The 26312-nt window shown below is 46.0% G+C and overlaps 1 protein-coding gene across 3 annotated transcripts in view; it reads right to left on the bottom strand.

The window, feature by feature from the left end:
* The window catches only part of dennd1b (DENN/MADD domain containing 1B), a 415175-nt gene that overhangs the window by 150857 nt on the left and 238006 nt on the right, over positions 1-26312 (bottom strand). For 2 of the 3 annotated variants that reach the window (XM_072511469.1, XM_072511471.1), the window contains 3 exons: positions 14885-14941; positions 10819-10872; positions 6423-6533 (listed from right to left, as the gene is read on the bottom strand). In XM_072511469.1, coding sequence (XP_072367570.1) covers positions 6423-6533; positions 10819-10872; positions 14885-14941 — 222 coding nt within the window. The remainder of the gene's footprint in view (positions 1-6422; positions 6534-10818; positions 10873-14884; positions 14942-26312) is intronic. The other variant, XM_072511470.1, reaches the window with a different exon arrangement.

Below are 26312 nucleotides of genomic sequence, written 5' to 3'. Positions count from 1 at the left end.
TGGAGGGAAATTGTCCCATTGGGCAGATGCAGCATGAGTTCACAAAGGGTAGGTTGTGTCTGACTAATTTGGTAGAATTTTTTGAGGACGTTACCAGTGCAGTAGATAATGGGGAGCCAATGGATGTGGTATATCTGGATTTCCAGGAAGCTTTTGACAAGGTGCCACACAAAAGGTTGCTGCATAAACTAAAGATGCATGGCATTGAGGGTAAAGTGGTAGCATGGGTAGAGGATTGGTTAACTAACAGAAAGCAGAATGTGGGGATAAATGGGTGTTTCTCTGGTTGGCAACCTGTAACTAGTGGGGTCCCTCAAGGATCAGTGTTGGACCCGCAGTTGTTCACAATTTACATAGATGATTTGGAGTTGGGGACCAAGTGCAATGTGTCAAAGTTTGCAGACGACACTAAGATGAGTGGTAAAGCAAAAAGTGCAGAGGATACCGGAAGTCTGCAGAAGGATTTGGATAGGTTAGGTGAATGGGCTAGGGTCTGGCAGATGGAATTCAATGTTGCCAAGTGTGAGGCTATCCATTTTGGGAGGAATAACAGCGGAATGGATTATTATTTAAACGGTAAGATGTTAAAACATGCTGCTGTACAGAGGGACCTGGGTGTGCTGGTGCACGAGTCGCAAAAAGTTGGTGTGCAGGTGCAACAGGTGATTAAGAAGGCGAATCGAGTTTTGTCTTTCATTGCTAGAGGGATGGAGTTCAAGACTAGGGAGGTTATGCTGCAATTGTATAAGGTGTTGGTGAGGCCACATCTGGAGTATTGTGTTCAGTTTTGGTCTCCTTACCTGAGAAAGGACATATTGGCACTGGAGGGAGTGCAGAGGAGATTCACTAGGTTGATCCCAGAGTTGAGGGGATTAGATTATGACGAGAGGTTGAGTAGACTGGGACTGTACTCATTGGAGTTTAGAAGGATGCGGGGGGATCTTTTTGAAACATATAAAATTATGAAGGCAATAGATAGGATAGATGCGGTCTGGTTGTTTCCACTGGTCGGGGAAAGCAGAACTAGGGGGCATAGCCTCAAAATAAGGGGAAGTAGATTTAGGACCGAGTTTAGGAGGAACTTCTTCACCCAAAGGGTTGTGAATCTCTGGAATTCCTTGCCCAGTGAAGCAATTGAGGCTCCTTCTTTAAACGTTTTTAAGAAAAAGATAGATACCTTTCTAAAGAATAAAGGGATTCGGGGATATGGTGTACGGGCCGGAGAGTGGAGCTGAGTCCACAAAGATCAGCCATGATCTCATTGAATGGCGGAGCAGGCTAGAGGGGCCAGATGGCCTACTCCTGTTCCTAGTTCTTATGTTCTTATGATTCATGAATTGGATGAAGTAACTGTTCACTTGGTCATTTTTATCTAAAATATTAAATATATTTACCTGTACAAAAATGTAACAAGAAGCTTCATGAATGGAATACTTAGTTTGGCCAGTTTATGCTTTATTTTCTGCTTTACCACTATTGTTTAACACCATTTTCATGATATTTCCAAAGCATGTATGCTCATCATTCTAAACCTACGTGCGTATTTCCCCCTCAGAAATGCTGAAGTCTTTCAAGCTTCATTTCCCAGTGTTCTTCCTCCACTTGCTACGTCAGGTAACATGGAAACAGGGGCAGGCCAGACAATCCTCCCAGGCCCCTTCCATAATTAAATTTAGCCATGGTTGATCTGTACCTCAAATTTAATTTACCTTGTCCATGTCTCTTGAACTAATAAAATCTATCCTGGTTTTAAAAATACTAATTGGCGTAGCTTTTGGGGAAGCAAGTTCCAGATTTTAATTATCGTATGAAAAAATGCTGACAGATTTCACTTGAAAATGAACTCCTATTTTATGATTAGGGCCTCCTCCAATCTGGTTTTCCCCACTAGAGAATATAGTTTCTCTGAATCTACCCGAATAAACTTCTGAATAACATTGAAACACCTCAATTACACCAGCCTTCTAAACTCAAGAGAATAGAAAACAAGTTTATTCACACTGGCCTTGTACTTTAAGCCTTTACATTTATGATCCTGGCCAATCTGGAGGCAAGTTTAATTTTAACATTTGTATAACTTTTTTTGACACCCTTTATTTTCTATAAATGTGACTTAATTTTAGTTGTAGTCACCAATCTGTGTTCCAGACATTTCTCTTTCTTCTCTCTGGGTCTGGCCATCTGTTTTATTGTAGATTCACAGCCCACTGAAGTGGACACTGTGTTGTGGCTTCCTATCTAACTTCTTCTCCCCGTTGGAGGTGCTCACCACGGCCCACGTGGGCCTCGGAAGATTGGCCACCCTGTCCTCCCCTTGCTAGAGGTTGCATGCTTGCAAGCTGGTAGCCCTGGTCTTTCTTCTTCATTGGTTTCCCAGCACCACGTGGTTTGGGAAGGAGGGCAAAGGTGTTTCCGGTTGTTGGGTCAGGCGACAAATAAGGGAGCAGAAGTACCATTCCTTCACATTTCTTGCCGCTGCCATCCTGCATCCCAATGAAGTCAATCACCTCATAAATGACTTGCCAGTGAGGACCACTCATGGATGTTCTACTCAAATCAGGCCTCTGGCCTGCACTATCCACCTGAAATTCCAGCCCACTGCAGCCCATGGCTTCCTGTCAAACTGTTAACATACAACCTACAACAGAAAATGTTTCGACATTTCTTAACGGCTCTCTTCACCACCACCAGAAAGGGCAAAAGGAAGCCTGAGAAGTGGAAATGGAGAGAGAAGTGCAGGAGTAGCAAGAAAAAAAGCACCGCAAATGGGATGCAAGGAGAGAGAATGTATGCTCTGACTTACCATGACCAATGCTACAGAAGATCCACTGAAATCAAAGTGTTTCAACTATTTGAAGGGATCTTCGCAACCTTTTACCGAGGACTCTATACCTCCAAGCCCTAAGGGGGGCTCAAAGATGAAGCAGTTCCTCGTGGAGCTGGACATACCATTTGTGAGGAGGAAAGGTGACAGGGGCTGGAAGCACTGCTAGGACTGAAGAGATCATGGAATGTATTAATTCTATGCAGTCAAGGAAGGCACCAGGACTGGACGGATTCCCGGTGGACTTCAAAAATAATTTTGCAGCAGCACTGGCTACGCACCTTCAGGAAATGTTCAATGACTCGCTGTCGAGGGGGATCCTGCCACCCGCGCTGGCATAAGCCTTGATCTCACTGATCCCAAAAAAAGACAAAGACCCACAGAGTATGGGTTATACAGACCCATCTCACTCCTGAACACTGATGCCAAAGTCCAGACATAAGCTCTGGTGAGGCAACTGAATAGCCGCTTACCAGAAGTAATTGTGGAAGATCAGACCAGATTTGTGAAGGGCAGGCAGCTGACCATCTCCCTGAACACTGAAAAGGTTTTCGATCAGATAGAATGGACGTACCTCATGGAGGTGCTTGAATGGTTTGGGTTTGGGCCAGTGTTCACCACGTGGGTGAAACTGTACAGTGCTCCCATGACGAACGTACGGATGAACACCACCAGCTCTATTTCTAGCCACACAGATACACGAGACAGGGATGTCCACTGTCCCTACTGCTGTTCGTACTGGCAATCAAGCCACTGCTCTTATATCAGCGAAGGGGTAGATAGATGCTATCTGCAAAGCGTGGAGAAAGGACGAAGAAGGGCTGACAATAAAGAACATGTAAGTGGGCATTAAAATAGCAACTCTGGGGAATTAGTGGAGAAGCTTCAGCTCATGAAAGGGAACGAACTCTGCTACTTGCAGCTACGGGACTTCATATGCAAGGAGACCAAATACCCGGACACACCCTGACTGGTGGTGATTTAACCTGAAAGTCACCACAGCTCAGGTAAGGGGCAAGGTTGAGAAAGCAAGGCCTTCATGAATAACCTCAGCTGCTACGGGAATTGAACCCGCGCTGCTGGCCTTGTTCTGCATCACAGTCCAGCTCTCTGGCCCACTGAGCTAAACCAGCCCCCAAACATCCGAGTTATAAACATATATTGGCTGCCTTTTCTCATGGTAGAATCGAAAGCTACAAACCGGTTTGCAACAGTACACAAATGTCCAAACAGAGGGGTAGAACGAAGACTGAAAACCTGTGAACCCAGCACTGCTCATCTCAACTCACACAAACCAATCTTTTTTTTCATAAAAAGACCAAGTAAAGAATCTACGGAACCATAAATTTGAAAATTCTCTAAGATGGATTTGAACAATATGTCTCCCTCCCACAAAGGAAACTTGTGCACAGACCTTGAAGCACTCAGGCTCTTATCACCCATTACCTTCTGATACAAACTGCAGCTAGACGATAACTGCAGGGTGACATCACACGTCGCTCTGCATGAAAAGTCATAAACATTTCACACAAAGTCAACTTCAAGATAACTGGTGTTACTCCTCCCTGTGGAGCATAATGGATGGTACATTTCAGGGAGGGGAGGGGCTGATTAGAGAATCCTATGAGAATGCTGGAGAAAAAGGTTTTCAGGTAAAGCGCGTATGACCAAATGGCTAGAAATTTGAAACAGAAGCAGAAAATGCTGACAGCGCTCAAGTTGGTTCGGCAACGTCGGCAGAGAAAAAAAAGACCAGCCAATGCTTTGGAAGTGCAAACTCGTTTCAAGGCCCTTTTGTCTTTCTGAAAACGTGAAACATGAATTGATCTGCACTCCATCGCAGCTGCCTCGCCTTCAAGAGTTTACTAACATTCTCTGTTTTTGTTTCGGTTGGCAAGTATCTGAGGTTCTGATGCACATCTTCCCAACATACTTGCAAGGGCCATTCATTTGTTTCCCTTGGTCACAGCAACAGCTTTTAGCTTCCACTGAAGACAGTGCAGGAAAAGGTTAGCTTAGTTTCACCCAGCAGTGCCACAAGAACACAAATCAAGAGGCATTCATACTCAGCTTACAAAATAAGAAACTTGATTACCATCAGTGGAGACAGTAAACCATACCAGAATTATTGAAACAACAGCAGAGTCTGAAAACAATTCCCAACCAAGGAGGGATAAATACACATGACCAGATCAGCTACAGAACAAAGGTGGGGACAGGGGGCGCATAATAATAGGAAAGAAACAATGCCTGTAACAAACTATTACTGAGGATTCAGCCAGGTGCAATATTTTCTTTAATATATTTCATCTTTCACCAGATATTATAAAGACGCCTACACTGGTGAGAAATGACTTCTTTTGTCAAGGGAGGCTCTTGAAAAAATAATGAAGGAGATAATTACCTTTCTTTCAGTGGAAAGAATTGTTGCTTGCAGGAAGGCTAGTCGATAGAAAGACTGGAGTGCACTTTAACTGCTTCAAAAGATTCAATTTTCGAGGAATAGCCAACTTTTATGGGTATGGGAAGGAGACAGGGATGGATGTCACTGACGGTTGGAATTCAGGCACTGAGACTCCTGGGAGTTGCATTATCGGTCACAAAAGGGGTTTTGGAGCATCTGTGACTCGCCATGAATGAATGTTAAAAACTGGTGGATTACAAACAGGCCCATGAAGATGGGGAGAATTCAACGCCCTTGCGTTGTAAAACAAAATCCCTGCTAATTAACAAAGTGGCCCATTTGCATTGAAGTAAATCAGTTCCAATACTCAAAGCAACATTTTTTGGGATTCAATTGGTGCTAGGTTTATTTTGGTTATTATTAAAAACTACTGTTCCACACCCTCAATCAGATTATATTGGGACATTAGGAATCACAACCGTTCGTTAGGTTAGTCTGAAGCTTCACGGATCGAAGACAGCTGCACTTTGTCTTACAGACTACATAAAAACTTATGTTTAATGAAGCATCGGAGAAATCTAGAAATTAGTCCTTTACTATATGCTTAAAGGCCTGTTCATTATGGTTGCAAAGTAAATAACTGGCTTTGAATTACCCAGATACTTGGTTCCACTCTGAGTGCAAAGCCTTTAAACATGATCGAAATAGCCCCACTTCAATCACAAAGCATTAGCAGCCTTTTCCTAAAACAGTAATATTACATCTTCTCAATCTGCTACCCAGGAGCAGGAATCAATTTACTTATTACAACTTGAAGTAACCATTATCAGGATCATTTTCTTTCTCTCAAGTAGCCTTGGCAGTGCAAGCTCCAAGTGAGTAAAGAACACAAAGGCCCTCAAGAATCAACTACATTAGCTACAAGACAGTTAAATGAGCTCTGAAGAGTCAAGAACCTCTCATCTCCTGATAACAAGTAATAATTAATTTATCTGAATATAGCCAAGACAACCTTGTGGAGCTTGAACTTTTGTACACACAAAAGTCAAGTCAAAGCCATCTTTCATACCAAGCTCTGACATTGTCTAGCAAGAATGGAAAGGAGTAAATCTTTTATGTGTATATCACGTTGAGAGAAAATGCTGTCTGATGAAAAAAAAGCCTCCCTTTCCATTAGGTGGCACAAGTACTCACAGTGCTAAGTTTACTGGAGGTAATGATAATACGTCGTTCGTGCAGCATACTGGCATAAAGTTGCAACATATTGTTGACATCCACAGCAACAAAATATTCAGTCATATTTCTCTGCAATGCATAAATGGAAAATGAATTGCAAGTTAGGTATGCAATAAAAGACAGTTCTTCTTCATTTGAACATTTTGTTGTTTTGAGTTATCGGGGGCGATTCGCCGATATGGAGGCCAAGTGTTCGAACCGTTGCGAACGCCGCCGCGTTTCACGACGGCGCGATCAGAGCCCGGGCACGACCTATTCTGGCCCCCACAGGGGGCCAGCGCGGCGCTGGCGTGGTTCACGCCGCTCCAGCGTCCTTACGCGGTGCCAAATGGGCGCTGCACCAATCCACGCATGCGCAGTTGGGGCAGCCCAATCCTGTGCATGTGCAGTTGGGCCATGCCATCCTGCGCATGCGCGGGGAGCGTCTTACTCACGCCGCCCCTCACCAACATGGCGTTCCTGCAGAGTTCCTGCCGACAGCGACCAGGGGTGGATGGCACCGGCGGGAACCTGTCATATCGTAACGGCCGCTCGGCCCATCCGGCCGGAGAATATCCGCTCGCCGGTTCTCCGAGTGGCCCGGTGCGAATCGCGCGCCGCTGGTTTCCGGGGGGTGGGAGAATTGCGTGCGGGGGTCGGGGCGGCGTGGCGTGATTCGCGCGGCGCCCCGGCGATTCTCCCACCCGGGGGGGGTGGGGGGGAGAATAGCGCCTATAACATCTGGAATTCTGTTTCTACATAACCAAGGGTATTTAGATATAATACTGTTCTATATTTATAAAAACACCCAATTACATCCGTTTCAAATTTATCTTTTTCTTATCAATGGCTCCAAAATGCTAGTTCTCAATCAACATGAAGTTGTTCACTCAACCTCCACGTCAGTCTCAATGAGGAAGCATTGGAAGTTGAAATCATTCCACTCTGAGTGCAAAGCCTTTAAACATGATCGAAATAGCCCCACTTCAATCACATGAATTCCTATATTTCCACATAGTTGGTTATTACATAATTGAACATTTTTAGAAAATTGGACTTGGGAGGAATATGAGAAGGCCACCAAAACCTTCACTCCTGTTTTCACCCAGAAGACAGTGGCTGATAGCCTAGGAGAACTCCAAAGCTACCGGTAGCCCTTTTGCACATCATGGTTGACTCCAGAGAGAGCTTTAGCAAGTGACTTAAATCAGAATAGATTACAGCCCAGAAGGAAATCATTCAGTCCATCTCGTCTCTGCTGGTCCAGAGTAGGAGCAATTCACTGAGTGCCAGTCCTCCACCTTCTCCAGCCGAACCCTGCAAAATTTCCTTTATCAGATAGATATCCAACTCCTTTTAGGGAAGCCTCAATTGACCCTACATCCACCACACTCTCGGGAAACGCATTCAAAAATGTCGATCATTCGCTGAGTGAAAAGGTTCTTCCACATGTCGCCATTGCCTCTTTTGCCAATTACCTTAAACCTGTGCCCTCTGGTTCCCAATACCTCCATTAATAGGAACAATGTCTCGCTTTCTCTCTGTCCAGACGCCTCATGATTTTTAATTGAAATCTCCTCTCACCATTCTCACCTCCAAAGAGAACACTCCCAACTTCCCTAATCTTTCTACACACATAAAGTTCCTCATTCCTGGAACTATTCTCGTGAACCTTTTCTGCGCGTTCTCCAATACCTTCACATTAATCCTAATGTGGGGTGCCCAAAACTGGATGCAATTCTCCAGTTGAATCCGTCTTTTATGCAGGTTTAACATAACGTCATTGCTTCTTGTAGCCTATGGTCCTTTTGATAAAGCCCAGGGAGCCATAGGCTTTATGAACGACACTCTTAGCCTATCCAAACAACTTCAATGATTTGTACACTTATAAAACTTTAGAACTGTACAATTTATGTTTATTCGTCTCTCTGTATTATTCCTACCAAAATAGACCACTTCACATTTCCCTGCATTAGGGTAGTGTCCAAGGCACAACTATCTTCAGCTGCTTCATAAATGACCTTCCTTCCATCTTAAGGTCAGAAGTGGGGATATTCACTGATGACTGTACAATGTTCAGCACCATGCGTGGCGACGACTGAGATACAGTTCATGTCTAAATGTAGCAAGAACAATGTCCAGGCTTCGGCTGACAAGTGGAAAGCAACATTCATGCAACACACATGCCTGGCAATGACCATCTCCAACAAGAGATGATCCAACCACTGCCCCATGAAATTCAGTGGCATTACCATCGCTGAATCCCCCACTATAAACATCCTGGAGATTGCCATTGACCAGAAACTAAACTGGACTAGCCATATAAATACTGTGGCTACCAGAGCAGATCAAAGTTTAGGAATCCTGCAGCGAGTAACTCACCCCCTGACCCCTCCAAAGCCCTGTCCACCATCTACAAAGCACCAGTCAGGAGTCTCATGACATGCCTGGAAGAGTGCAACTCCAACAACACAGAAAAAGCTTGACAGCATCCAGGACAAAGCAGCCCACTTGATTACTACCCCTTCCACAAATATTCAATCCCTCCACCATTGACCAACAGTGGCAGTCGTGTGTTCCATCTACAAGATGCACTGCTGGAACTCACCAAGGCTGCCTAGGTAGCATCTTCCAAACTCATGACCACCAACTTCTAGAAGGACAAGGACAGCAGACACATGGGAACAGCACCCTGGCAAGTTCCCCTCAAAGTCACTCACCAACCGGATTTGGAAATATATCGCCGTTCCGTCATTGTCACCGGATCAAAATTGTGAAATTCCTTCCCTAAGAGCACTGTGGATGGACCTGCACCTCAGGGACTGCAGTGGTTCAAGAAGGCAGCTCACCACTGCCTTCTCAAGGGACACTAAGGATAAGCAATAAATGCTGGCCCAGTCAATGGCACCCACATGCCATGAGTTAATTTTTAAAAATTACATCATTGTTTGTAATGCTTCCAAGGTTCATTTCATCAAAACATTTTGAAATTGTGTTTCAGACCAAGGTCCAGGTCATTAATACTTATGAGGAAGATCAGGGGTCCTAACTCTGGTTCACAATAAACCTTTCTCCAATCTGGGAAACAGCTTTTCATCGCTACTCTTTGTTTGCTCCTCAGTATTATAGCTAAAATAAATTTGTCATATGCACCCACGTTCCAGCAATGATGACTTTATATTGACTGGGAAATACCACTGGAAGCAAAATCTTCCAAGAGTCAAAGTCTTACAGATTGCATTGCACATGCATTGCTTAAAGATTAAACCTCCCCTGTACAGTTGTACCACAAAGCTGAACTCCTAATGAAATGGAACCCCACATTCTTCGGGCTTTTCGCACTTCACTGGCATCTCTCAGGTTGAGATTCAATTAGATTGAATCCAATCTTAAAGAGGTTAACAAAGTAAACAAAAAGTTAACAGGTCACTTTTTTTTTTAAATTTAGACTACCCAATTCATTTTTTTTTTTCCAATTAAGGGGCAATTTAGCGTGGCCACTCCACCTACCCTGCACATTTTTGGGTTGTGGGGGCGAAACCCACGCAAACACGGGGAGAATGTGTAAACTCCACACAGACAGTGACCCAGAGCCAGGATCGAACCTGGGACCTCAGCGCCATGAGGCTGCAGGGCTAACCCACTGCGGCACCGTGCTGCCCACAGGTCACTTTCTTGCCATAATAGGTAGCAAATTTAAAACAGAGTTGCCCAAAGGTCGTGAATATGTGGAATTTGCTACCCCAAAATGTGGTGGATGCTTTGACAGTAAGTAAATTTAAGGAGGACTCAATGGGCCAAATGGCCTAATTCTGCTCCTATATCATATGAACTTTCAAGTTTTTGATACAAATTATTGGCTAACCTGTTTGTATCATATGCCATGTTGAGTTATATTTTGATTTAGCTTTCATAGAGAGTGATTTTTTTGAATTCAGGAGTATATGAAAATGTTTCTACCCGCTTCTGGTAAAAATTAGACACAACCTGGAAAAGGAATAGGGAAAAAATTGGCCATCATGCAAATGAAATGTACTTAGCGCAGATGTTAGAGACGGAAGGGTGATTTACAATGTTTTTTTTAAAATACAAATATCCAGGGCAGCACGTGGCACAGTGGTTAGCACTGCTGCCTTTAAGGCACCGAGGTCCCAGGTTCGATCCCGGCTCTGGGTCACTGGCCATGTGGAGTTTGCACATTCTCTCCCGTTTTGTGTGGGTTTCGCCCCCACAACCCAAAGATGTGTAGGGTAGGTGGATTGGAAAAATTAATTGGGCACTCTAAATTTATTTTAAAAAATACAAATATCCAACAAACTTCTGAAAAAAATGAGGAACCAGAAATAAATCCACGCTCTGTTGTTGTACTACTTACACTTTCAGGTATAGTAGGTAGTCCACTCGTATCAGGGGTAATGAAGTATGAATGCTGCATAAAAACATAAAAGGTATTATCCAAACAGCATCCAGACATAGTAAACACAGAAAGAAAATTCCGACAATGATTCCAAATATGTCCACTAATTAATAACTTGTCTCTCAACAACATGATAAAAAGGTCAAACTTTAAAACTGAAAATGAAAAGGGCAGAGGAAAACACAGGTGTTAATGTCAACTAAGTCGACACTAGCGTTGTTAAAAAATTACAGATAATATTGTACAATATATTGCGCAATAATGTACATTTGTATGATATAAAGTCGCCACAGTCCCAGATGACCATAGGCTGCTTTTCCCTTTGACCATAGGCTGCTTTTCCCTTTGACCGGGAGAGTTGACTGGTGGGGATTTAACCTGAGGATCACCACACCTCAAGCGAGGGGCAAGGCCTTCATGAAAAACCTTGGGCGCAATTCTCCCATCGGGAGAATAAGTCCCGACGCCGGAGTGAAAACCGGAGTGTTTCACTCCGGCATTGAAGGCTGTTCCCTAGGAGCAGCGTAAATGACATGACCGGCGCCGTGTAAATGATGTCACCCACGCATGCGCGGTTGCCTTCCTCCCGCAGCCGCCTCGCAAGAAGATGGCGGATCGATCTTGTGGGGCAGCGGAGAAAAGGAGGTCCTCCTTCAGAGAGGCCGGCCCGCCGATTGGTGGGCACCAATCGCGGGCCAGACCCCTTTTGAGCCCCACCCCCAGTGCAGGAAGCCCCCTCGCCCCCCACAGGCCGCCCCCACCCCCCCAGCGTTCCCGCGCTGTTCCCGCCAGCAGCGACCAGGTGTGGATGGCGCCGGCGGGAACCTGTCGTGTTGGGCAGGCCGCTCGGCCCATCTGGCCCGGAAAATCGCTGCTCGCCCATTATCAACGGCCAGCCATGATTCGCGCCGCGCCGGTTTGGGTGGGGGTGGGAGAATCGCGTGCGGGCATCGGGATGGTGTGGCGGAACTCGCGCGGCGCCCGGGCGATTCTCCCACCCGGCGAGGGGGTGGGAGGGGGGGGATGGGGGGAGAGTTCCGCCCCTTAGCCAGTGCGATACAATATATTAGATGCCGATCAACATCCCAAAAAGTAATCTTCTATTTCCTGGTGCTTTTCTTGGACAAGAATAAGGGGTATCAAAATAAAAAGATATGGGGCGGGATTCTCCGAAATGGAGGCAGAGTGTCCGTGCCGTCATGAACGCCTTCGTGTTTCACGACGGTGCGAAACAGGTGTGGGCAATACCGATTCTGGCCGCCACAGGGGGCCAGCATGGCGCTGGAGCGGTTCACTCCGCTCCAGCCTCCCTTCCCGGTGCCAACTGGGCCACGCACCAACCCGTGCATGCGCGGGAGACTTCCTCAACGCGCTGGCCCAGACGCAACATGGCGCGGGGGATCAGGGGCCGGCCGCGTAACAAAATAAGGCCAGGGCTGGAGAGGCCGGCCCACCGATCGGTGGATACCGATCGCGGGCCAGACCCCATCAGAGGCCCCCCCTCCCCTGGTGAAGGAGCCCCCCTCTCCCCCCCCCCCCCCCCCCCACAGGCCACCCCCCGACCCTGCGCGCAGAGTTCCCGCCGGCTGCGAGGTGTGGACGGCGCCGCCGGGACTCTGCCGTTTCCGCGCGGCCGCTCGGCCCGTCAAGGCTGGAGAATCGGCGGCCCAGCCATGGCCTGCAACCGGCGCTGCACCAAACGCGCCGGCGCAAATGGCACCGATTCTCCGCTCCTTGGAGAATCGCATACCGGCGTCGGGGCGGCGTGGCACGGTTGCGGCGATTCTCCGGCCCGGTGCGGGGCTCGGAGAATCCCTCCCATGATTTTCTAATATGCATGTTCACATGAAACATCAGTATCAATAACAACAATCAAGTTAAATGGGCTTTTGATATGCAAAAATATGGATCAGGCACGAAAGACAAGGGACAGAGGATGCAAGCTTGCAATCATTGGACAATCACCTTTCCACCAATAGGATTTTAGCATCAATGATAATTGCTGATTGTGCATGCTGTGTGTTTTTGCAAACTCTGATTATTACAATACTGCAACAAACTCATGCAAATATGCAGTAACCTGTATTATTTTATTCTCTTGTCACTATCCTACTGACTCTCTGAACTGGGTTGGGGGGGGGGGGGGGGGGGGCAGCTGGTGGGGTGGGGGAGGAAACCAAAAATTGTGTCCAGTACACGAAGAGCAATACTAGATGAAGCATCAACTCATAAGGAGTGGACACTCTCAGATTTGATTCCCAGAGACTGTTGAGTTAACCAATCTCCACCAGATGATTGCTACCACTGAGCCAAGGCTGATATCAAAATATTAATTAAAAATCCCAGCCTGCCATCTAAATTTCCAAGAAACAATTTTCCTGAAGTGGGATGAGGACTAGTTCAACAAAGACTGATACATTTGGAGAATGGTCACTTGTGCGAATTGCGAGAGGATTGCCTGTGCTGCAGAACCACAGCCTAACAGAAATCAACATCTTAAAAAAAATGAGAAGGGAGGGATTACAGCAGGGGACCTTTAACAATGCTTCTTGATGGAAACTTTGCAGGAAGATGGAAATGAGGGGGGAGGGGTGGTGATCATAGACAGCACTTGAAGCCCTAGTGTTGTATCTTTCAAGTGCCAAATAATTTGGAGTTGGGTAATTCTTAAAATGGGAAAATTGAGCTTTTGGGTTATATCAGCCTGTCAGGTTCAACAAGTGTTGATTGCAGATCCCGGCCATTATCTTTGAATTTGTGGTCTGTGTATGTTTACATTTACCACTTACAATACCACACACGATGGTAGACTCACATCAATAAAACCATAAAACACATTTCACCTAAAATATCCAAACTACAGAGCAGATCTGCTCCACTAAGTGTGTGAAGTTGAACATCTCTCTAATTCTGCAGATTTATTTTTCTTCCACATCTGCTATTGGCACTGTATGTACATTTTTGAATTGCACATCTTGTAATAATGGATTCAGAAAAACAATGTTCCAATTAAGTTCCAAGATAATAAAATCCGAGGCAGAATTAAGCTCTTAAAATATTTAATTTGTTAGTTTGAAAAATTATTGTTCTAATAAATGCTCCAATAAATATTGTAAACAGAACTGGAGATTCTGAAAAGTCGACAAAGTTCACACTTTGTGTTTAATCCAAACTCGCTGACAGGGTCCTCACCTCTCGCTTCAGATCTCATATTTCAACTTTAACATATGCAATCATGACCACTATCAGCATTATTGCTTGTAGAATATACTGTCAATTATCACAATTGTTCAAATAATGCACATGTAACAAAAAGGCAATAAGAAAACATTAAATAAAACATTAGTATTTCTTTATACATAGTATGTTGGAAAAGATAAAAAGCGGCAAAAGAGTTTAGTAAAACTGACCACCACCCTATAAAAATAATTTGATGCACAAGATCCTGATTATAAATCAAGCACCGCTGCCAAAGTAAAGATTAAGTGACAGCATTTCTTTGTTAGTCAATTCACCAATTGGAAATATTTCCTTCTGGGTATTTAACCTTTCCAATTTTGGGTAAAGTAATTTTTTTTTTTTTTTAAATCACAATAACCAGGTTGGCAGTATTTCTTTAAAAGTTGAAGATAAGATGGAATCCGTGATTTTAAAAAAGCTTTACAATACAATTAGCCAGATTGAAACAGGTTGCTCAGCAAAAGAAGCGACATCCGCAGGAAAATTGCCAATTGGTTGTGTATGATCAAAGAATGCCTTAATAAAGGAAATCCTGAGGCAAGAATACTGCTTCTTTAATCCAATATTTCCTGGTAAGTAAGCACATCAGAAGGCAGGATATGTTGGCAGCTTTGCAGAAATGTTACCATTAATCAAGTCCCCATTAACTGACATGCACTGAAATTTAGTCCTTCAAGGCAAGGCAAGTTATCTGATTGGGATTAACAAAGGACATCCATTTCTCCCCAAAGATTTTTTTTATTAGGTAGATATTTCAAGGATGATTCCCAAGTTTTCAACTCACCAAACCCCGTTTTGGCATATTTTTCAGCTGTCCACTTCTAATGCATATCTGTTCGTTCTTGTGTATAGGGAAAAGAAATCCATCATTCTTCACATTTGATGATCTAGCATAGTTAATTTTCAAGTGCATCTCTACCACAAACCTCTGCTCCTAAGATAGAAAAAGATCTTCCACCCCTCTCCATCTATATTTGATGCATATTTGCTGCACTTATTTTTTTATTAGTCCTTGGGATGTGGGCATCCACATGTGTTTAACAATGTTGCCCATCCCTAATTGCCCTTGAACTGAGTGGCTTGCAAGGTATTTCAGTGGGGGACAGTTAAGAGTCAACCACATTGCTGTGGGTCTGGAGTTGCATGTAGGCCAGATTGGGTAAGGACAGCAGATTTCCTTCCCTTAAGTGAACCAGATGGGTTTTTAACAACAATTGACAATGGTTTCATGGTCATCATCAAACTTAATTCCAGATTCTTTTTATTGCATTTATATTTATCCATCTCCCCTGATGGGATTTGAATCCGGGATCCTAGAGCATATCCTGGGTCTCTGAATTACTAATCCAGTGACAATACCACTAAGCCACCGCCTCACCATTCGTAATTTGGTATTACTTCCTTGAGCATAAACTACGCAATAGCTTATAGTTACCTAACTGTAAATGTTTAGCAGTTTGAAAATGATAGTTCTTTTTATTCTTACATGGGATGTGAGCATCATTAGCAAGGCTCGTATTTGCTGCCCATCCCCATTTGCCCTCAAAGGTAATGGTGAAGCAGCCTTGCAGATACCCAGAATGCTGCTGTTCATAAGTGGCTATAATAACATATGAATTAGGAGCATGAGTAGGCCATTTGGCCCATTGAGCCTAATTCACCATTCAAAAGGAGTCTTACACCAGGTTAAAGTCCAAGAGGTTTGTTTGGAAACAGTAGCTTTCAGAGCGCAGCTCCTTCATCAGGTGACTCACCTGATGAAGGAGCTGCCCTTCAAAAGCTAGTGATTCGAAACAAACCTGATGGACTTTAACCTAGTGGTGATGTAAGACTTCTTACTGTGCCCACCCCTGTCCAACGCCGGCATCTCCACATCATGGCTACCATTCAATAAGATCATAGCTGATCTGATTGTGGCCTCAATTTCACATTCCCTACACCCCCTCCCTGGTAACCTTTGACCTCTTTCTTAACGAAGAAGCTATCTACCTCTATCTTTAAAATCTTCAATGACCCTGCCTCCGCCACTCTCCTGGAAAGAAAGTTTCAAATGCTCACAGCCCTCTGAGGGGAAATATTTCTCATCCTAGTCTTAAATGAGAAACTCCTTATTTTTATATCTTATCCCCTAGCTTCCACAAGGGGAAGCATCCTTTCAGCATCCATTCTGTCCAGTGCCCTCAGAGTATATGTTTCAATAAATTAATCTCTCATTCTTCTGAACTCCAATGGTTACAGACCCAGCCTGTCCAACATTTGCTCATAAGATAACTATTGACATCTCAGGAGAGATCAACATCTCAGGAGAGATCACACCCTCTAACATATGAGAAATAAAGAAATACTTCTAAACCATTCCATCAACTCATTTGATTTAGTTGATGCACAAATAACAACTGGGAAGCGTTCTCTCCCCAGTACAGTTTCTCTCCTTTAATTAGCCCAACTCAAATTATTCTAGTTCTAAGTGCAACCAGACTGCACTCTGTGGTCAAGATTTCCCGTATCCAGGGAACTTCCTGAAGGGCAGGCTGTGGATAAGATTGGTTTCCTGCTCCACAATGGTGGGTAGCCAATTATACTTGATAAGGCTCTAATTTGGGGCATTTTACTGCCAGCACAGTGGCCCTTCCACTACGTGTGGAGGCCATCAACTCAAAGAAGGCTGTCTCCATGTGGCAGGTTGAGGGCACCAAGGAAACCGGAGGCTCTATTTCCCATTGACGGAATTACAAGAATGAAAGACGTCAACCTTGGCCAAGCCTGGTGCAGAAGGGTGTTACTCTTCACCCAATGAATCTACTGACCTAGATCATATTTATTTCTTCACTGCCCTGCAGTCCAGTGAGGGTGCCGCCACGTTAAGGTGCCCTTGCATTCTCTGATCTGCCTCAGTAACGCCCACTTCTCCTGGTGGGGCTGCCGAGGCTCCAGGGCTGCTGAGCCTCTGGTTGGGCAAGCAGCATCAAACGCCCACCCGCTATCCTTAACAAAATGGCCAACTAAGAGGTTGTCCCATGGAAGATTGCTGAGCCAATCCCACCACTGGCAACTACAAGCTTGGGACCCCATTTGGTTCTGACATGGAGGTCCCGAAGCCCTCAACCTTATGCTGGAAGTATTTCTACGACAGCAACAACCCCCTGTAGCATCCAGGGATTGTTTAATCACTACAGGGTAAATTTCAACTCAATAGTATAAAAATTAAAACACTTAACACTTAAAAATGTTAACATATAATCTCACTTCCCACCACAGTTTTTTCTGGTTTTAAGTTGATGGTTTTTCTTCCACTTACAAATTAAGCCTTTTTTCCTAATTAATATGGTATAACTTTCCTTTTTCCAAAGAAATTACTTTTACTTTGCTTTCTCTTATGCTTGGTCCATTTCGGAGATTAAAAAAAAAGTTCTGAAAAAGCAAGTTTTCATTGGCAGAAATCCAGCCAATCAAAAAAAACAGATTTGGAAGTTTAATTCAGGGAGAGAGGAATTGACCAAATAACTTTGGGCTGATTCCTCGCAGAAAGCCAACAACCAGATTAAGAAATCCACCTTGGGTGTTTAAATAGGTAAACTTGTTAAACACATGACAAGCTGGAGAAGTGGTTGTGGGTGAGACCATTCATCCTCTCTGGCACAACGTTCAAAGAGATATAATGACAGTTTGGAAAACTGAAAAAAAATATGAAGGTTGCAACTATTTTTGTGCAGCTTCCAACATGAGATTAGAACATCAGTAAATATCAGTACAATGAACTTTGGAAAGCACAGGCTTTCAGCAACATATTGGCTGGGTGAGTGAATACATTTCTTTAAATTGCAGAAACACAGGCGACTAGGGGCTTTTCACAGTAACTTCATTGAAGCCTACTTGTGAAAATAAGCGATTTTCATTTCATTTCACTTGAGAATTAATGGAAGGTTTTTTAACCGCCATATCGAAAACATCCTGAGCAGAAACAAGGAAAAATATTGCCAAGGCACCAACAGGGACATAATTTCACTGCTGGCCACAGGACTGTAAGTAACTGTTCAGGTCCATATGCTCCAGTGCATTAAGACATCTTTTCTGGGAAATGTTCAAATACTATTTTCGCTGCATAATGTGCGTTAGGGAAACAAAGTTATTTTTAAGGGATTTTTATTTGCATTGGTAAACATCAGAAATAAGGTATAGTATTAAGTGTGTTGAATTTAACGTTTCCATGCCTGGAAGGGTAAACCTATAGTTAGATTCATGCTGGGAAAAGGTGGTTGTATGTGTGGGGACTGGTTAGGTTCCAACTGTGTTTCTATAGCTGGTTTAGCACAGTGGGCTAAACAGCTGGTTTGTAATGCAGAACAAGGCCAGCAACGCAGGCTCAATTCCCGTACCCGCCTCCCCGAACAGGCGCCAGAATGTGGCGACTAGAGGCTTTTCACAGTAACTTCATTGAAGCCGACTTGTGACAATAAGCGATTATTATTATTATTGTTAAAATAAAGGAGTAAAGGCATATTGTATCATAATCCAAGTTTTTCGCATTTAATGAATGTTTTTTTGTTATTAGCGATCTGTGACTCTGTTCCTCTACATCTTATGAAAACAATTTAAAAGTTACGGTCTTTCGAGCCAGGGTTCCATTCTGAGATCTTCCCATCCAGTTATAAAATCAACAGGGATCGTAACACATGGAAACATCAAACAGCTTTCCTGGTCAAAGCTGTACAATTAAAACAAAAAATAATTTTCTCAACCGTGATGTATCATAATCAGCAAAATAAACGAGGGCTTCCCCGAGAGCTCTATCGGTACCTGCATGGCACTGTATGGGCAGAAGCCATACAGACTGCTGTTAAATCATGCTACATTCATTGATCTGAGCCCAGGGTGACAACACAGGTAATACAATTAGACTTGCAAGCCCTGGGCAAAAGATAGAGGGGGGGTGGGGAGAGAAATGTCATTAGGATTCCCATGTACAGAATAAAGATCATAAAGTCTTAATAAAAGATAATGATTTTGTTGTGCACAAGAAATCACAGGTATTTTCCATTATTTGCTCTGCAGTGACCATTGCGGGAAAGTCCAAGTTAGAAATAGGGGCTGGATTCTCCGACTTTGAGGCTATGTCCCCACGTCGGCATGGGAACGGTGGTGTTTTATGACAGAAAAAATGGCACAAAACGACCACGGATCCTCCGTTTGCCTGGGGGCTAGCATCAGGGCAGCGTAGAGCACCCGGCTCTAGCTGCCGATAAGGCCCAGAGAATTGCCAGGTCCCTGGCTGCGCATGCGCACGGCAGCGGCCTGCATCGGCTGCGCCGTGCAACATGGTGCCGGCCACTCACGGGCCCGGCCTGCAAAATAGCTTTGGCCGGCTCCCGCGTCCCAGACCACTCCCTCACAGTGCCCCAGCCCCTGGCAAAGTCCCCCTTGCCCGCAGATCAGCCCACCCCCTACTGTGGCAGCGCTGGACTGAGTCCGCAGCCGCCACGCCGAGTTCCCAATGGGTGAGACCTTGAGAGGTTCACTACCTCGGGAACTCGGCCGGTCGGGTGGGCGGAGCATCGGGGGGCGGGCCTCAGGCAATGTCCTGAGGCCGTTGATATGTGGCTTTTGAGGGGGCGGAGCATCGCAAAAGCGGCGCCGCCCCCGATTTGGTCGGGAACTTTGATTCTCTGGCCGATAGTCGAATGCAATTTTGGTGTCGACGACCGGTGAATCCCGCCCAAGGGCTCTGAACTCCTCACTAACTTTCACAGCGATCTCGCAAATGAAAAAAAAACAGATATCTAATCAGGTGATCCTGGAGGGGAAATGGCACCATTATTTAACTGTATTTCAGGGGGAGTCTGCCACTTTGGGGAGAAGGGACAAAATTACAAGAAAGAGGACTTAAAGAAGGGACTATAAAAACATAATGCAATAAAAGTCATTGCAAGAGGAAGGAAATGGATTTGAGGACAGTGCAAATTTGATCACTTTAGCCAAACGACGATTAAATTGATCAAATATCATCAAACTTGACTTAGCTGTAACAAGTCTGTCTTTGATTAACGTCATAAATGTCTAAATGCACTTCCGGGTGCGGCGATGACCAGCTGAGTCGCACGTTTCGGCAGCTCCCGGTGGAACGGACTTTTGGGCTCTTGATAGGAGCCCCAACGGCAATTTTAACGGCTAAAAACACCGTGCGGTAAACCAGAAGGGTGTTCCCCCTGGACACGGATGGAAAAAGGAGAGGAAAGTGGCCGGATTGCAGCGGATCCTTTGGAACAACGGCAAGGAAGGCAAGCAGAAACCAAGATGGCGTCGGAAGGTGGCAGTTTCATATGGGGCCCTGAACAACAAGAGTTCTTGAAACGCTGCGTGGAGGAGATAAAAAAGGAAATGAAGAAAGAGTTGTTGGCCCCGATATTACAGGCGATTGAAGGGCTGAAAGAGGAACAAAAGACCCAGGAGCAGGAGCTTCGGGTCGTGAAGGCGAAAGCAGCAGAGAATGAGAACGATATACAGGGCCTGGTGGTGAAGTCGGAGATACAGGAGGCACACCAGAAACGATCTGTGGAGAGGTTGGAGGCACTGGAAAACAACGCAAGGAGGAACAACTTGAGGATTCTTGGCCTTCCTGAAGGTGTGGAGGGGGCGGACGTCAGGGCATATGTGAGCACGATGCTGCACTCGTTAATGGGAGCGGAGGCCCCGACGGATCCGTTGGAGGTGGAGGGAGCATACCGAGTTATGGTGCGAGGATCGAGAGCAGGAGAAACTCCCAGAGCCATAGTGGTGAGATTCCTCCGTTTTAAGGATAGAGAAATGGTCCTTAGATGGGCGAAGAAAACTCGGTGTAGTAAATGGGAGAACGCGGTGATCCGCGTTTATCAAGATTGGAGTGCGGAGGTGGCGAGAAGGAGGGCGAGCTTTAATCGGGCCAAAGCGGTACTTCACAAAAAGAAGATAAAATTTGGAATGCTGCAACCGGCAAGACTGTGGGTCACATATCAAGGGAGGCACCACTACTTTGAAACGGCGGATGAAGCGTGGACTTTTATTGTAGAAGAAAAATTGGAATGATTGGATTATGAAAATGAACGTTTGGACAAAGTGGTGGGGCGAATGGGGGGGGGCGAAGAGGGGTTTTATGTTTTAATCCTGCGGTATGGTAACTTTTCTTTCTCCCACAGGTGGTGATGGGGGGAGGTGGGGAGGGAGAGGAGATGGGGCGTTGGCCATGGGAGGCGGGGCCGAGGGAGAGGCGCGGGCTTGGTTCCAGCGCTATGATAATTATGGCGGGAATAGAGAAGCAGGAAGGAGGGGGCGTCGCACGGTGCGAGCCGTGATCACGGGGGGAAGCCGAGGTCAGCCAGAGTTTGCTGACTTCTGGGAGCAACATGGGGGGAGTAATTACGCTAGCGGGGGGTCTGGCAGGGGGGGGGGGGGGGGGAGGGGGGAATTACTGGGTTGCTGCTGCTGGGGAAAGGGGGGAGTGGGTACGGGAAAGGATGGGCGGGGGGGCACCGTCTGGGAGAGATACAGCTGCGTGGGAACTGGGTGAGAAGCTGGAAAAAGATGATGGCTAACCGGCAAGGGAGGGGGTGGGAAGCCCCCCAACTCGGCTGATCACGTGGAACGTGAGGGGGCTTAACGGGACGATAAAGAGGGCACGAGTACTCGCACACCTTAAGAAACTTAAAGCAGATGTGGTTATGCTACAAGAAACGCACCTGAAACTGATAGACCAGGTTAGGTTGCGCAAAGGATGGGTGGGGCAGGTGTTCCATTCGGGGCTGGATGCGAAAAACAGGGGGGTGGCTATATTAGTGGGGAAGCGGGTAATGTTCGAGGCGAAGACTATAGTGGCGGATAACGGGGGCAGATACGTGATGGTGAGTGGCAAATTACAGGGAGAGATGGTGGTTTTGGTAAACGTGTATGCCCCGAACTGGGACGATGCCAACTTTATGAGGCGAATGCTAGGACGCATCCCAGACCTAGAGACCGGAAAGCTGATAATGGGGGGAGACTTTAACACGGTGTTGGAACCAAGGCTGGATAGGTCGAAGTCCAGGACTGGTAGGAGGCCGGCAGCAGCCAAGGTGCTTAAGGATTTTATGGAGCAGATGGGAGGGGTGGACCCGTGGAGATTCAGTAGACCTAGGAGTAAGGAGTTCTCGTTTTTCTCCTATGTCCATAAAGTCTATTCACGCATAGACTTTTTTGTGTTGGGTAGGGCATTGATCCCGAGGGTGAGGGGAACGGAATATACGGCTATAGCCATTTCGGATCATGCCCCACACTGGGTAGACTTGGAGATAGGGGAGGAAACAAGAGGGCGCCCACCCTGGAGAATGGACATGGGACTAATGGCGGATGAGGGGGTGTGCCTAAGGGTGAGGGGATGCATTGAAAAGTACTTGGAACTCAATGACAATGGGGAGGTTCAGGTGGGAGTGGTCTGGGAGGTGTTGAAGGCGGTGGTTAGGGGGGAGCTGATATCAATAAGGACACATAAAGGGAAGCAGGAGAGTAAGGAACGGGAGCGGTTGCTGCAAGAACTTTTGAGGGTGGATAGACAATATGCGGAAGCACCGGAGGAGGGACTGTACAGGGAAAGGCAAAGGCTGCATGTGGAATTTGACTTGCTGACTACAGGCACTGCAGAGGCACAATGGAGGGTGTACAGTATGAATATGGAGAGAAGGCGAGCAGATTGCTGGCACACCAATTGAGGAAGAGGGGAGCAGCGAGGGAAATAGGGGGGGTGAGGGACGAGGAAGGAGAGACGGAGCGGGGAGCGGAGAGAGTGAACGAAGTGTTCAAGACATTTTATAAAAAATTGTATGAAGCTCAACCCCCGGATGGGAGGGAGAGAATGATGGATTTTTTGGATCGGCTGGAAATTCCCAAGGTGGAAGAGCAGGAAAGGGTGGGACTGGGAGCACAGATCACGGTAGAAGAAGTGGTGAAAGGAATTAGGAACATGCAGACGGGAAAGGCCCCGGGACCGGACGGATTCCCAGTTGAATTTTACAGAAAATATTTGGACTTGCTCGCCCCGCTACTGACGAGGACCTTTAACGAGGCAAAGGAAAGGGGACAACTGCCCCCTACTATGTCAGAAGCAACGATATCGCTTCTCTTAAAGAAGGAAAAGGATCCGCTACAATGCGGGTCCTACAGACCAATTTCCCTCCTCAATGTGGATGCCAAGGTCCTGGCCAAGGTAATGGCAATGAGAATAGAGGAATGTGTCCCGGGGGTGGTTCATGAGGACCAAACTGGGTTTGTGAAGGGGAGACAGCTGAACACGAATATACGGAGGCTGTTAGGGGTAATGATGATGGCCCCACCAGAGGGTGAAACGGAGATAGTAGTGGCGATGGATGCCGAGAAAGCATTTGATAGAGTGGAATGGGATTATCTGTGGGAGGTGTTGAGGAGATTTGGGTTTGGAGAGGGGTATGTTAGATGGGTGCAGCTGTTGTATAGGGCCCCAGTGGCGAGTGTGGTCACGAATGGACGGGGATCGGCATATTTTCGGCTCCATAGAGGGACAAGGCAGGGATGTCCTCTGTCCCCATTACTGTTTGCACTGGCGATTGAGCCCCTGGCGATAGCGCTGAGAGGTTCCAAGAGATGGAGGGGAATACTTAGGGGAGGAGAAGAACACCGGGTATCTTTATATGCGGATGATCTGCTACTATATGTGGCGGATCCAGCGGAGGGGATGCCAGAAATAATGCGGATACTTGGGGAGTTTGGGGATTTTTCAGGGTATAAATTGAACATGGGGAAGAGTGAGCTGTTTGTGGTGCATCCAGGGGAGCAGAGTAGAGAAATAGAAGACCTACCGTTGAGGAAGGTAACAAGAGACTTTCGTTACCTGGGGATCCAGATAGCTAAGAATTGGGGCACATTGCACAGGCTAAATTTGACGCGGTTGGTGGAACAGATGGAGGAAGATTTCAAGAGATGGGATATGGTAGCATTGTCAATGGCAGGGAGGGTGCAGGCGGTTAAGATGGTGGTCCTCCCGAGATTCCTCTTTATGTTTCAGTGCCTCCCGGTGGTGATCACGAAGGCTTTTTTCAAAAGGATAGAAAAGAGTATCATGGGTTTTGTTTGGGCCGGGAAGACTCCGAGAGTGAGGAAGGGATTCTTACAGCGTAGTAGGGATAGGGGGGGGCTGGCACTACCGAGCCTAAGTGAGTATTATTGGGCCGCTAATATTTCAATGGTGAGTAAGTGGATGGGAGAGGAGGAAGGAGCGGCGTGGAAGAGATTAGAGAGGGCGTCCTGTAGGGGGACCAGCCTGCAGGCTATGGTGACAGCCCCATTGCCGTTCTCACCAAGGAACTATACCACGAGTCCGGTGGTGGTAGCTACACAGAAGATTTGGGGACAGTGGAGACGACATAGGGGAAAGACCGGAGCATTGGGGGGGGTCCCCGATAAGAAACAACCATAGGTTTGCCCCGGGGGGAATGGATGGGGGATATGGAATGTGGCAAAGAGCAGGTATAACGCAATTGAAAGATCTATTTGTGGATGGGAAGTTCGCGAGTCTGGGAGCGCTGACTGAGAAATATGGGTTGCCCCAAGGGAATGCATTCAGGTACATGCAATTGAGGGCTTTTGCGAGGCAACAGGTGAGGGAATTCCCGCAGCTCCCGACACAAGAGGTGCAGGACAGAGTCATCTCGAAGAAATGGGTGGGGGACGGTAAGGTGTCGGATATATATAGGGAAATGAGGGATGAAGGGGAGACTATGGTGGACGAACTAAAAGGGAAATGGGAAGAAGAGCTAGGGGAGGAGATCGAGGAGGGGCTGTGGGCAGATGCCCTAAACAGGGTAAACTCGTCGTCCTCGTGCGCCAGGCTAAGCCTGATTCAGTTTAAGGTATTACACAGGGCACATATGACTGGAACACGGCTCAGTAAATTTTTTGGGGTGGAGGATAGGTGTGCGAGGTGCTCGAGAAGCCCAGCGAATCATACCCATATGTTTTGGTCATGCCCGGCACTACAGGGGTTTTGGATGGGGGTGACAAAGGTGCTTTCGAAAGTAGTAGGAGTCCGGGTCGAACCAAGCTGGGGGTTGGCTATATTTGGGGTTGCACAAGAGCCGGGAGTGCAGGAGGCGAGAGAGGCCGATGTTTTGGCCTTTGCGTCCCTAGTAGCCCGGCGCAGAATATTGCTAATGTGGAAAGAAGCCAAGCCCCTGGGGGCGGAGACCTGGATAAATGATATGGCGGGGTTCATAAAGTTAGAGCGGATTAAGTTCGTCCTAAGGGGGTCGGCTCAAGGGTTTACCAGGCGGTGGCAACCGTTCGTCGAATATCTTGCGGAAAGATAGATGGGGGAAAAAAGAAGGCAGCAGCAGCCCAGGACTCGGGGGGGGGGGGGGGGGGGGGGTAGGGTGGCCTGAGACAAGGCAGTTGCCAATTAGGGCTAGTTTTTATTTTTGTTATTTAATATTTATTTATTTGTTGTTGTTTTCTTTTGTTCTTGTTTAAATAAAAAAGGTCATTATTATCTGTATTGTTATAATGTTGTGTAAAGGATGCACAATGTACTGTGTTGGTTGACCAAAAATTTTCAATAAAATATTATTTTTTTAAAAAAAAATAAATGTCTAAATACCTACCAATTTTATTAAAAACATGATGGACAGGCAACTGCCATGCTTTAACAGTCAGCAGATGTCTCTTTCTCACCAGCCCATCTCTCGTCTCGCCACGAGGTGGAATTGGCCATTTTTAAATTGTAAACTCTACATTTGATTTCTGAAGAAAGTGTCTATTCGTCGCAGGATTTTATTCAAATTGCTTTTTCGATCGGATTTCCCGTACACTGCTCAGATCTTGTTCTTTTGTTATTAAATGGCTTCTTGTAACTATCTCGCTCCCTACTTCCCACTTAAAATCATTACCTGCTTTGCTCTTTGCTCACTTGGCACGCTTTAACAATTTCTTATCCTGCGAAGAGCTAGAGTCTTTGCTATTTTATTTCTAAAAATCCTTGGCAGCATCTCTCCCTTTTGCATGATTCAATTTCTATTTGTTTCAAAATATTTTGTCTTTTTCTCTATGTCCCGGTCTCTCTTTGTTTTGTTTTTAATTGCACCAGCAATGCCAGGTTTCCAGAGTGCTGCTCCGATGAAGCCAGCTACAAAGCCCACTGTGACACTGCTGAGAAATGTCAAATCAGTGGCCTGGAAAATCAA

The sequence above is a fragment of the Scyliorhinus torazame genome, chromosome 7 (assembly GCF_047496885.1).
Source record: "Scyliorhinus torazame isolate Kashiwa2021f chromosome 7, sScyTor2.1, whole genome shotgun sequence".
Classification (NCBI taxonomy): domain Eukaryota; kingdom Metazoa; phylum Chordata; class Chondrichthyes; order Carcharhiniformes; family Scyliorhinidae; genus Scyliorhinus; species Scyliorhinus torazame.
This window is presented reverse-complemented; position numbering and strand designations above follow the sequence as displayed.